The sequence below is a fragment of the Vollenhovia emeryi genome, unplaced genomic scaffold (genome assembly GCF_000949405.1).
Source record: "Vollenhovia emeryi isolate VEMERY1.0 unplaced genomic scaffold, V.emery_V1.0 DF939164.1, whole genome shotgun sequence".
NCBI lineage: Eukaryota > Metazoa > Arthropoda > Insecta > Hymenoptera > Formicidae > Vollenhovia > Vollenhovia emeryi.
In genome coordinates, this window is record NW_011967202.1 from 161,559 (window position 1) to 174,395 (window position 12,837).

General features: G+C 42.0%; 1 protein-coding gene across 1 annotated transcript in view; it reads left to right on the forward strand.

The window, feature by feature from the left end:
- LOC105564465 overlaps window positions 1–12,837 on the forward strand; it is a 31,842-nt gene that overhangs the window by 2,785 nt on the left and 16,220 nt on the right. Inside the window, exon 2 of the mRNA XM_012016849.1 lies at window positions 9,106–9,166. Coding sequence (XP_011872239.1) covers window positions 9,106–9,166 — 61 coding nt within the window. The remainder of the gene's footprint in view (window positions 1–9,105; window positions 9,167–12,837) is intronic.

Genomic DNA, 12,837 nt, shown 5'->3' on the forward strand with positions numbered 1-12,837 from the left:
TTAAATCCTTTACCCCGGATAACTCGATGAATCGGATTGAATTTCGCGCGAGGTGGAATCGTCGCTCAAGGAAATTAGATCGATACAATAATAATTTTCATAACGAGATGAATTGCACGGGTATTAATATATTTTATAAATCAATTTCGGGGAGAAATGAATTTACCACGCGGCGTTCCTTCCCCCGCACGTTCCCTCAACGCTTCCGTTTCCCGCATAATAAAACAGCCGAGACTAACTTTATTATCTTCATTAACTGCGAATCGGTTAAAAATGATTGTTGAATCAAATGTGGAAATAATATACAAACCGAATAATAAAAATGATAAAAGCAAGACTGCCCAAGAATCAAGTAACTCATCTTCAAATATATTCCGCGATTTTTTATCGTTTAAATGTAAGACTGCTGATACCTCACGGCCCGTTGCGGCCGTAAGGAGTTAAAATGTTTCGTAACGAGGCGAGAACCTAAGCGCCATTAACGATGAGAAATGATACTCCCAGGAGTGTATTTCGGTCGTATCTCAAATGAAATTTAAAGCCCGGCTGCGATCCCATCCCGGCGATCGATCCCATTCAAATTTAAGTTTTACCTTAAATTTGATCACACGTACACACACACGCAGACTGGCTTATTAGTTTCGTTTGACGTAAGGCGGCCGTGGAGCCGGGGCAAAATTCGCTTCAACCGCTCCATTGAGCGCAATGAATAATTGATTTCGAGCTTAAGTCGGGGCGGATGAATCGGAAATTTTCCTCCGCGACCGGTATATTCGTATATACGCGCTGTTTCCTGGAATATCCGACCGGTCGAAATGCGACATGCGAGATAAAAATATTCTATTGCAGGAAAACCCGTCGCGCGCTCACTCGGCTATGCCGAATAATAAATGGCGTCCTCGCTCAAATCACGACCCCTCTGGCAAACATATTTTTATAAGTTCGTAAATTATTTACAAACGAATCGGTAATATAACGCACGTGTCGCACGTTATTCAATATGTACAATTCACCTATTCGCTCGTCACGTCTCTTGGAGTGTCTCTTATAATTCATGCGCGTCGTCTATTTCCCATTTCCAGTGTTTGTAATTCATTGTGGATAATTCTGTTGATCGATGTAAAAACGAAACGGACGGAAATCACGTATGTGACTATCACAGCAGCGCGACAGTCATCGTAGTAGAAACGGTAACGACGCGCCCGGCACGAAAAAATGTCTGACCGCAACCGGTCTATCTCTACTTGAATTACATCCATGTCCGTCCTCTCTCTCTCTCTTACATTATATATCTAGTATAGATACATGATAAATATACCTGACAATAAAGATATTTCCTTGTTGAGTAAGTAAAAAAAGATTTAGAAAGATTGAGTTCTGTTGGATTGAGCATATCTCTTATCCTTTCTTTACTTTATCAATTAACTCGCTCCCGAACGATAAATTCTCTCCTTCACACCAGAGTCTCCCTTTTTTCCCCTTTAAATAGGTTCGAGGTTATCTCGGGGGTTTGTCCCAGGATAATAATAAATTGATCTTCCCTCCCTCTCTCTCTCTCTCTCTCTCTCTCTCTCTCTCTCTCTCTCTCTCTCTCTCGCTCTCTCTTTCATTCCACTTTTCTTTCTATTATACTCTCTTCCTAGATACAACACCTGTTCACCCATAAACGCAAATTACGCTTTCCGCGTGCCGGACGGGAGTGTCAGTCGCGAGATGAGCCTGTCGGTCTTCCCGCGAGATCCGGCGTGAACGACGTTAAATTTACATTGGCGTCGCGAGGCCGAGAAATCGGCCGGCTGTCGCGCGCCAGGAGCGAAGGCGCTTAAATTTAAGTTTCGCTCGAATTTCGGCTGATACGGCCGCGCGCCGAATTGAAATCCGCGCGCGCCGTGCGGCCGCGCAGCGCATCGTATATTTAAACCCCATCAAACAATTTCGGACAGATACGTTGCAACTGGACCTAAGAGGTCCCGACAATCGCGCAAGCAACTCACTGCAATTCCGTTGGTCGCTTTGTTCCCGCTTTCCTTTATTGCCCGGCTCATTTGCAATTAGCGTGCACACGCATCGCGAATAAAAGTACAAAAAAGTTATATCAGAGATTAATTAACGGAAGTATTTACTAACAAGTTTTAAAAGTAAGTTCAAAATTTGATTCATTTCTTACGTGCAATAAACCTTTCGCGGGAAATTATATTATTTCGAAGGAATATAGGACTACGAGCTGTGACAGGGTGTTAGTGTCTAAATATTTTATTCTAAATTTATTGCGAAAATGGGGATTCCAATCAACATTAGACCGTTTATTGCGATGAATGTTGCCATGTGTCTCGGTGGTCGAATTGGTTGAGACGCCCGCCTAGCGAGAGGGAGGTCCAAGTTCACACCCTGGCCGAGGTGATTATTTTTTCGCAATAAATTTAGAATAAAATATTTGGACACTAACACCCTGTCACGGCTCGTAGTCCTATATCCCTTCAAATTTATGTTTATCACATTTGAGCCATACCAATTTCATTAATTTATATTATTTCGTTATGTGATTTCTGTTATCAAGTGGTTATGAGAACATTGAGACTATTGGTCAACATTTCTAAAAAGATCCTTCGTCATTTCGTCGATAATCTTCATCTCTCGCATATCGAACTCCGATCTTTGAAGCTCACAGTTAAATATGAAAAATAATCTTTTGCCATTTCAGTCGTTCGATTTTGTTCAATATTTAGAAAACACATTTGTCTCCATTTATTACGCCCCGCTTTTATTTTTTCTGTATAAAAACGTGAGCATCGCTATTGATCAATTGCAATCAACACATTAAAAGACAAATTCGATTAACTGATATAAATCAAACGTATGATTTGACAATTATTTGACGAGTAATCGTGTTAAAAGATTATTGGTAATCTCAAATAAAGTAACATTTTTCACAGATCAAATTTACCAACGTATACATTTTGGAGCGCAATATATTTAACCATATTCAGAGATAAAATATAATTGGATTGGTGCATTTCTCTCGCGATTGAAGGATGTGAATTTTTTCTCGCGCTCTCGACGTGTGCCAATTCTGTCGCTGTGTGGCAACGCGAATTCGTTGTGCAAGGCTCTCAGCGTGTATTGGCAATCGCGGTTAAAACAATAGCAGAACGTTATTCATTCAGTTGAGTCAGAAGAAGTCGTTACCGGGCGACTCTTACCACCGAAGTTTCTCAGTCAACGTATTTATTGTCCCTTTGATGTGTCGTGTGCAATACCAAAAATACAAATAATGTAGTAAATCTTTAAAATAATTGGTAATAAACTTTTTTCGTCAATTATATTTTTGTAACCTTTTCACGGCTACACGCGCACAATGAGAGAAATTGTGCATTTTACAACAAAACATTACTAAAAGAGGTTTGTTGCGAATAATATTAATATCTCACATGCAAAATTAATTGGCTTAAAACCAATGAATTTTTAATATTATATTTCATACTATTGCGGTGAAAATATTTTTGTATATTCTAAAATGTTTTTATAAATGTTAAATTATATTGTATTTGTAAGAAAATTCGCTGCATGCTGCAACAATGTTTCTATATTTTTTCCAATCTTTTACCTGTATTTAGTGCACGGAAATAGCTTCCCAGAATAACGTAAATTTACACAAGTTTAAAGTAGTTTAAATTTGAAATTAAACATTGCAAGGTTCGCTGCACATATACGTACATTTAAATAGCGCGCAATATTTGGAGCTTAGAAATAACAATAAAATTCGACGAAGATAAGTTTCGAGACGGATAAAATTATCATATTCACATTCGATAGGGAGTTCCCCGCTCATTGAGATGTTGCAACGAAAGATCGTCGCGCGTGACGTTTAATTAAGCATTGCATTAATGAAGCAACGTAAGTGATGGTCTACGATGTCAAGGTTTCGCGATTGAGTCAGATACGCCTAATTAAAGATATACCAGATAAACTAATACATCCGGGGCCTAGTTTGACGCACACGCATGATCATGCATCCTATTTTATTACGATTCTATTTTAATTGAGCGCTCTTATGAAATGATGATTTGTCATTCTCTAACGGAGCGGATCTTTGAGATGTTATAAAGATCTTTATGACACATCTACTTCGTACTTGTTGTAATACTGAAATAATTGTTGCTAATTTAAAAATATATGCAAACACAAATGTCAGAGATAAATAATCAACAATGTCAGTGTTTTCTTGACCATACCTGGCGTTTCTACTAATGCAGAAAATTTATTGCGAAAATTACCCCAGCCAAGGTTTGAACCTGGACCTCCCTACACTCTAGGCAGGCGTCTCACCAATTCGACCACCGAGGCATACGATAATACTTGTCGCAATAACAGTATAAAGGTGTCGTCTACGCGTCTGTTTCGACTTTCTTGAACTGCGCGTAATAAATAATTAATAATAAATTATTAAATTAATAAAATTCGTATGGCTCAAATGTGATAAACGCAAATTTGAAGGAATAAAGGACTAAGAGCCGCGACAGGGTGTTAGTGTCTAAATATTTTATTCTAAATTTATTGCGAAAATTGTAAAAAAATATTAATATCACAGAAAAAATAAAACGAGACATTATTTACTACACTGTGCTCCGTTGTCTCCCGAGAGCTTCCTTCTCTTCTCTTGACTCTCAGTTTAGTTGTCTGGTTAACCGTTAGTTGTTCCTTGTTACTACTTCTTGATGACAAACGCGAATGATTCACTCGCGAAAACAAAGTTAATTGCGACTACACGTATCGCGCTAACAGAGCACAGTAATCCCAGACAGTTTAATTGCGTGACGCTTCCTCGCATTTTTTTATTACGCGACGATAAAGCGAAGAAGATGCGTCGTTCGTCACCCGCGATGTTTCGCAAATCAGCGTCTTGGACGCATATTTAAGGGCGGAGGATCTTAATGTCGCGCTTCCCCCAGTATCTATCGGTGTCGCGACTTGAAAAGAACAAGTCGTACATCGGCTTTAATAAGTAGCCGTTGCTCCAGCACGCTCATAAATCGTGGGAGTCAATTAATCACGTGGGCTGATAATTGTAACGAGGAATATACGCGTTTTGAAGAATAATAACGCGACCATTGACAGAGCCGGCTCGCGTCGCTACCTCACAGACTTCTCTGTATTACTAGACTGCTACTGTCGAGCTGAAAAGTGAGGCAAGAGTTCCGCCATGTCTCGTTAGGTAAATAAAGTAGTATGTGTGCATCGGTGTGTCATTGGCACACACACACACACTACTTTATTTACTCCTGCCTAACTTTTTAGCTTGAATGTAGCAGTCTGGTAGTAGAGAAAAGTCCTCTGGTAGGTCTCTAATATGAAACAGCAGGTTTTCAACACCCAAATTCCATGATAAATCTTTTCTCGCAACGATTACATAACTTAACAATGAATTTTCCATTAAGCAGATTTCGCTCCAAGGGCAATAAATTCATGGTGGAATCAACTGATGATGCCTATTAATTTAACAGAAACCTCGCTATCCTATATTAAGATCCAATCTCATAACAGAGGACCCTTCCCTCTATATATAGAAGTCTGTGCGCTACCTGCTCGCTCGACTCTCGTCGCGCGAACGATAGCAAGGTGCACCGCGTAAACTTTGCACAGACACGCACACAGCAATCCGCCGGTATTGTTGACACCAACGTCACAGGAGTTGCAGAAAAAGGAAAAACCAAACGCCGTGTACCAACGGATTTATCGTCGCTGCGAAATGTTCAACGTATTGTAAAATTAACGCGCGCTGAATATTCCGTACGCGCGTTGAATTAATCTCAACGAATACGCTGTTATCGCGCGGATACATTCAATGTTTATTTGAGGAATAAAATTTATCTCCTTGAGTTTTGCGATTCTAATTAATCTCGAGAATACACCGTTGCACGGCAGACCTGCGAAAAAACACACATACCGTGTGTACGTTATATTTTTTATTCATTATTGAATTATTCTTTATTAAAATTTATTTTTAATTTATTCAACGGTACACGGCGCTCGTGTGGTTTTGCATTTCGAATCTACAATTCATAATGTTAACTCGCGTCTCCGATTCGCGCTCGACATTGTAAAGCACAGATGTCGTGTAAGGATTATTCATGACAATCCACGAGAATTCGATGATATATCAGTATGACGAGTAATGCGGGAATCGATACTAATTATAATATTTGTATGCACATATGTCTTGCGTAACGCTGTACGTAGGACGTACTAGGTATATCTCATATGTCACATATCATAAACATCATCTATATATGTATTTCTCGACAGAGACTTTGAGTTAACATCTTCCTCAAGCGAAAATCCAGACACAGATTGAAACGTAAATCTAAAATTATGTGATATCCGAAGCAAAAGTACCTTTTACAATTGAACTAGCATAAATTTTACTTTTTATCTCGACCCAGAGGGACATACGGATATAAATTAAAATGTTAAGCCACGGAGACAACGAGGCAAATATTTTTTTTTAGTTGAAATATTAGCGGAAAAAACGCGCGATGCGTGGAAGAACCTGTACAACGGTGACCTTTAACATTGCACCGCGATGCTGTGCCCTCGTGTAATCCGACCGCGTATCCGCTGTATCAATTAATGCATACGATTGCCACTCCTGGCAATCGAAAAGGTCAAAACTCTCCCTTTCTCTCTATTCCCTCGAACTTCCATTACGGAATATTAACCATTCTCGAATCAATAAGCGTTTGTAAGTTTTACAAAAATCAAATATAGACGGTGGCTTTGAAATTTGCGTTCTAGACTGCGAATGATAAAAGCTTCCCGGAAAAACAATGTTTCGGGATAAATCGGAGGTTTGCATTAGTTTATGACGTTTCGCGCAATTTTTATGAAAGGCATTAAAAACCATACATGTACATATGGGTAATACGGAAAATGACGTTTCAGGAATAAAGTTGAAAGCTGCGAGAAATTAGATTGGAACAAAGATTAAATTTGCAAAATAAATCTGCCCCACTCGACGTGATTTATGACATTAACGTAATGCATTACGTCTTCCACGCTCTTCACAGGCAAATTATTTCTAGTTAAAGGTCAATACATTAGCTCGTATTTCCCCTGAAATTTCTAGTCGATACCTCGTCAAGATTGACAAACTGATCTAAATGGGGGAACGCTCGAGGGATGAAAGGAGTGATCAGAGACGAGAGCAGCTTCCTCTCGAGGAATTCCCCGTCATAAATGGCTCGATATTACGCGCGACGGTCAATCGATCTTCATTAAATAGAGAGAGGGGCTGCAATTTGCATAGAAAAATCGAGCGCGTGCGGGCGCGTCCCATAAAAGATGAAAGAAGACGACGGTATGTCAGTGTCGGTCGACGGATGCACGGCTACCGGGCGGAGAAAATCGATCTATCACGATCGAGACGTCACTCCCGACATTCGAGCACAATCAACAATTTATAGACTGGCCGCTCGTTCGCCGGACGCGGAGGCTTTTTCCCTCCCACCCTCCCCCGAAACGCCGAAAACCCGACGTTTCCACGTTTTACAATTGTAAAATATCAATGCGGCACGACCGGCGTTGTCCATTTGCCGTGCCAAATTTAAGACAGTGCCTATTTGTCTAGCACGCTCGATATCGACCTGCCGCGAGACCGGCGGGCTAATTTTAGACCATTATACATCAAGTTTTATGGAACGTTATTATAAAGTAAAAAGGTTCGCCGAGAGTAATCGCGATGTCGTATATTTAGGTGGTGGTAGCGCTCCTCTACACAGCCGAAGAATTCGAGGGCTTATATATCCAAGCCGTCTTAATCTCGCGTTTTCAGAAGCTGCAGATTACGAACTGCGGAGAGAGAAGCTCGGGGATTATATGATTTCCGCTCTTTCCCTCCCCCCTAGATATGAATTCAGAATTGCCGGTGAACAAACCCGGCTCTTCGAATTTCGTGCAACTGTACGTTCCAGGAACGTCTGCACCGCGGCGTCTCGACGTGCTGCAACTATTAACGCGCGATTACATAAGAGGCCGTGATCCCGCCGACGGGAGCTTTGGAATAAAGACCCGTTGTCATTTTCGATCGGGTCGTTTTTCATCGGGCGGACGAGCGAACTCGTTCAGAATTTAGAGCCTCCGGGCGAAACGTATCGCGGACACACGGCCTCGTTGTCTCCTGGATAAATGGGGGTATACCTTGTGGCACGATAGTCTTTCTCAGAGACGCGTGACGTCGCCGATGAGGTATAGTGCGGTATTATACCAATCCCGTGGGAGGAGAACGGCTTCATTGTCCGGGCCCGAATTGCGACGACGTTGTCTCCGACGAGCGAATTACAGAGCCGAGTTTCGCGCGTCGTTAAGCCTTAAGTACTGACACGTCATCCGCGGCTGGAAATATGTAACGTTACCGCTGGGTTAACAGATGCGCGCATTGTCATAATTGGAGCACGGAGATAAATTTTGCAGTTATACGTTTAAACGTCGGGCATTAACGAAACGCTTCCCGGTAAAAGCCGGTTGGACAGTTTTTCAGAAGTATCACAAAGTTATTTGCGAAATAATGAAATATCACTTCATATTTCATTTAAACGAATCTCCTCTCCGACCTCGCCCCCTGTCTCTCACTTCTCTCTAAAAGCCAATCAGTGGATTATCATTGAAAACAGTGAATATTCACTGATTAGACATGCATATCTTGCGTGCTGTATGGGAATGCGCCGATTGACTTTTAGAGAGTTCGCCACGTTTTTCTACGCGACGCGTCTTCAAGTTTGCGCCTAATTGCGAACGATTTCGATTTCGCGATGCAATTAACAGACGATATAGCTGCGGATTCGTCTTGCATTCGTGAATAACGGTCGTGTTGTTCTCCTTGCCGAGGAGCAGTTTCGTTTCGCATGAGAAAACTCGCGGAAGACGAAGAGCGCCGTCCTCGTTCACGTTAAAGCGATTTGTACGGGCGTAAGAGAGGTCGCCTTGTTTAAGGAAAGAAATGAGAACGGATGCAACGACGCCGTGACGGGGGCCCTCGATATGCGGAAAAACCTGCGAGATCTTTTCTCGAGAATGTTTACACGAAGACTAATGCCTTTTCGTTCGTTTCAGGATCGTTACCTGATATCGCAGTGACGATGGCATCGGGCAGGGAAATCCACGGTGCTTTCAGGTGAGCCGAACCTTGCATAATATAATTCAGAATCACGTCGAATCATTCTAAGGTCCGGTTTTGCATTTTCTGGTTAAGTGTTAACCAGAGGTTAGCCGATTACCTGTCTCTTCTTCGATAATAATATAGGAAAAGAGGGGGGGAGTCGACTAACCTCTGGTTTAACAGCTAACCAGAAAAATGAAAAATCAGGCCTACACTGTAAAAAAAGTACGTAAAATTACATGCATAATAAGTGTAGCGATTACACTATTAATAATGGAAATATTTAAATCTATGTACTTTTACCAAATAAATTCTTTTTTTACTCTTTGCTGTGTAAACACTTGTTTATGCTTGATGAAAAATTGCAACAAATTGTAAAATTTACACAATTAAAAGCAAGCAGTTTACTTATTGAATAAGGAAATAATTTTACCTACAAGGTGTAAATTTACAAACGTATGTAAATATACACCTTTAATGGATGGTCCCAATATTGCCCGCTATAATAATTGTAATTTTACATGTACATTTTTGACAGTGTAAGAACGTTTAATTTTTATCCCGATAACACTTATATTTTATCGCGGTGCCACGCGATTCTTCGATAATATACAAAATCGGTCCGAAAAGCGATTATTTTGTTCACGCGCCCGTTCCAATTCCGAGCACAGCGAAATAATAATATTTTAATCGCCTTTTATCTTTTATTCCCTGTTTACGCGTCGATGAGTCATCTTGTTTTTTCATGTTTTCACTCTTCCCGCTTTACGCAAAGTCTCGCTCGACTGCGCTCGAAAAAAGGGCGCGCGCGCGCAGACACACACACGTATAACGTACTCGCGTACACGCTGACGATTTCGCCGCAGGAAGCCGGTTATTTCAAGGATTTTCGTGGGTGTATGTTTTCCGCGCGACCTTTAGAAATTCATTATTACGCGAGATGCGGGAATGAGGAATTAGCCGGCTGTTATATTAATCTACACCTCTCCCTCCCTCACGAACATATGGTATAACTTCTTAATGAGAGCTTCTATTACGAGTTTTTTTTTTGGCAACTGAATTTTCTTTAATCAAACCACGACAGAAGACTTTTTTTATGCGCGTAAGTAATGCGAGAGAACAAAAATTATTGGTCACGCTGTGAGTTTGCTTAAAAAAAAAAAAACAAATACAAAACTTCCGGTCGAGAAAGATTAGTTACTTTTAATTTAAACGACGCCGAAGAGATTTAATACCGAGGTACTCGTCATGGAGTAACTTCTTCCTTTGCGTAATTTCGAAAAGACCCAATTTTAGCAATTTGACTCGAGCCGCGCAGCTCGCTCTCTCTCTCTCTCTCTCTCTCTCTCGAGCGCGCGCGCGAGCGCAGTTGTGCACAATGCAAATCGGGACTTTCGCCGGTAACACCTGCATTGTATAATATCATATTGACTTTGCGTTAAAATTAATTAAGTTTACTAATTAAACGGAGAAACGTTTCTGCAGCGATAAATTACACTCTCACGTTTTTCGTGACATTTGCAAATTCGCGCGACGCGTGGGCGACGGCGTACAGGAGGACGCGGGGCGCTTGGACGGCGCACATCGATACGCGAGCTTGCCCCGTCGCACAAATAGAAGCGTTTAAATTTTATAGGATAATCATTACTTTTATATTTAGCCCGGCTTCAAATTAATATCTCACGAGATACACGCCGTACGTCGATGTCTAGAATATCGGCTTCGCTTCGGAATATCGACATTGTAAAATTAATTAAGGGGAGAAGCGTTTCCGTAAATAAGTTAACGAAAACCGATTTACTTGGCAAATCTTGACAGGGGGAGTTCGGCCGATTAATTTCAGACTCGTCGACGCTCTGGCTGCTCGATTTCGAATAAATTCATATACATATATGGGGAAAGTCCCCTATTATGAGATAGGCTCCTAATGTGATACAGCGGAGTTTCTGCTAAATTAATAGGCATCGTCTGTTGGTTGAACCATGAATTTATTGCCCTTGGGGTGAAATCTGTCCATGTGGAAAATTGATTGTTAGATCGTGCGACCGTTGCGAGAAAAGATTTGCGATTGAATTTGGACGTTGAAAACCCCCTATCTCATAATGGAGGACCTTCCTCTATATATACATTTATATTCATGCGGGGAATCTTAAGTCAATCCCGCGATGGACAACACTCGAGATTTCGTAAACATCCCCGTGAAGAAATAACACGTTTCGGTTGCGTGGCGCGTCTCGCGCAAATCAGCCTATTTTCGTCGCGCAATTAGCACAAAATCTAATTGTTCGATTCTCCCCCCCCCCCCTTGTCTGCGTCTGCGGCGCGGATACGATATTTCCAGGAATAAAATTCGACATTAGAGCAGGTCATGAGATTCGTGATCAGAATAGCGGGCACGGATTTAGAGTACGAGTATCGATCGCGTCTTCTCGCGGAGCGACACGATAAGAGCCCGCGGCGGCTCGAGAGTCGCGCAGTTTCGAGTTACTTCGCGATAGCGCACGGCCGGCCGGCCGGTGAATGGGAGGGAAAAAAAATCGCCCTGGCAGGCCAGCGCAGCGGAGAGAGAAAGAGAACAAGAGAGAACCGCCGCCGCGCGATCTTATTCTTAGCGGCGTTTGCTTTATTTTTATTGCGCTTATGGCGCGGCATCGATCGCTCGCGCGCGCATACCGCGAGTTGACGTCGCTCGATCTGATAGCTCCGCTCATAAGTAATGCAACGGGAAAGTAGTATTGCCGCGTCATAGGCAGACGCTGAATGAAGGAACGCGGCGGAAGTATCGGGGCCTATCTTTAGTTTGCGCGGCAAAGTTACGCGATTTCTATGCGTGCCGCCTGTGCGAGAACCCTTTGCGATCGTCATCGAAGAGCAGCGGTTGAAACATTCTACGCAAATAACTTCATAATAATCATAATAATCATTATAAAAGCGGGCAACGGAAAATAATTACGTTACGTAAAGCGGACTTATATTTGTAATTCTATAAATGGTTGTGTAACGAGAAAAAATATTTCACCCGTCGAGCACAATCGATGCTAAATATACGACAAGAAATAATTGGCACAAAAAGTCTCGAATTAATTACATTTGTCATTACGTCAAAGTCGCCGTGTTTAATTAAATTTTAAAGATAAAGGCGAATTTTTATTGGCACTTGTATATTAGATGGACGAGGGAGATACGTGTAAAGAAATCACTATACGATTCCTGTACGATAACCGGGACACGGAAAGATTATCGCCGTAACAAATTAAAGCGCCACGCGATGCTGAATCTTCCAAACATTTAACACAAAACCGCCACGTGTAATCGCGTCGGCATGTACTTCCGGTCGTAAACGAAATACTCGCCGGTGCCCCGCGGGATGCGGAAATATTTTCGGCGTACGTAATAGCGCTTTTAACTCCCTCGTGAATCCGGCAATCGATATACTCCGGCGAGCTCTCGCGAACTTGGGCCGAACCGGAGATTGGAAAGTTCCGCACTAAATTTCGCCCGAAATGCGGTCGGTTTCGTTTCCCGGTTAGACGCCGCCGCCGCCGTCGTCCATTCATGCCTAGACGATCCTCTCGCTAAGCCGTCGAGTCCTTGACGTCACGTTTAAGATGCCGTAGGGAGATTACGGTAGAGAGAGAGAGAGAGAGAGAGAGAGAGAGAGAGAGAGAGAGAGAGAGAGAGAGAGA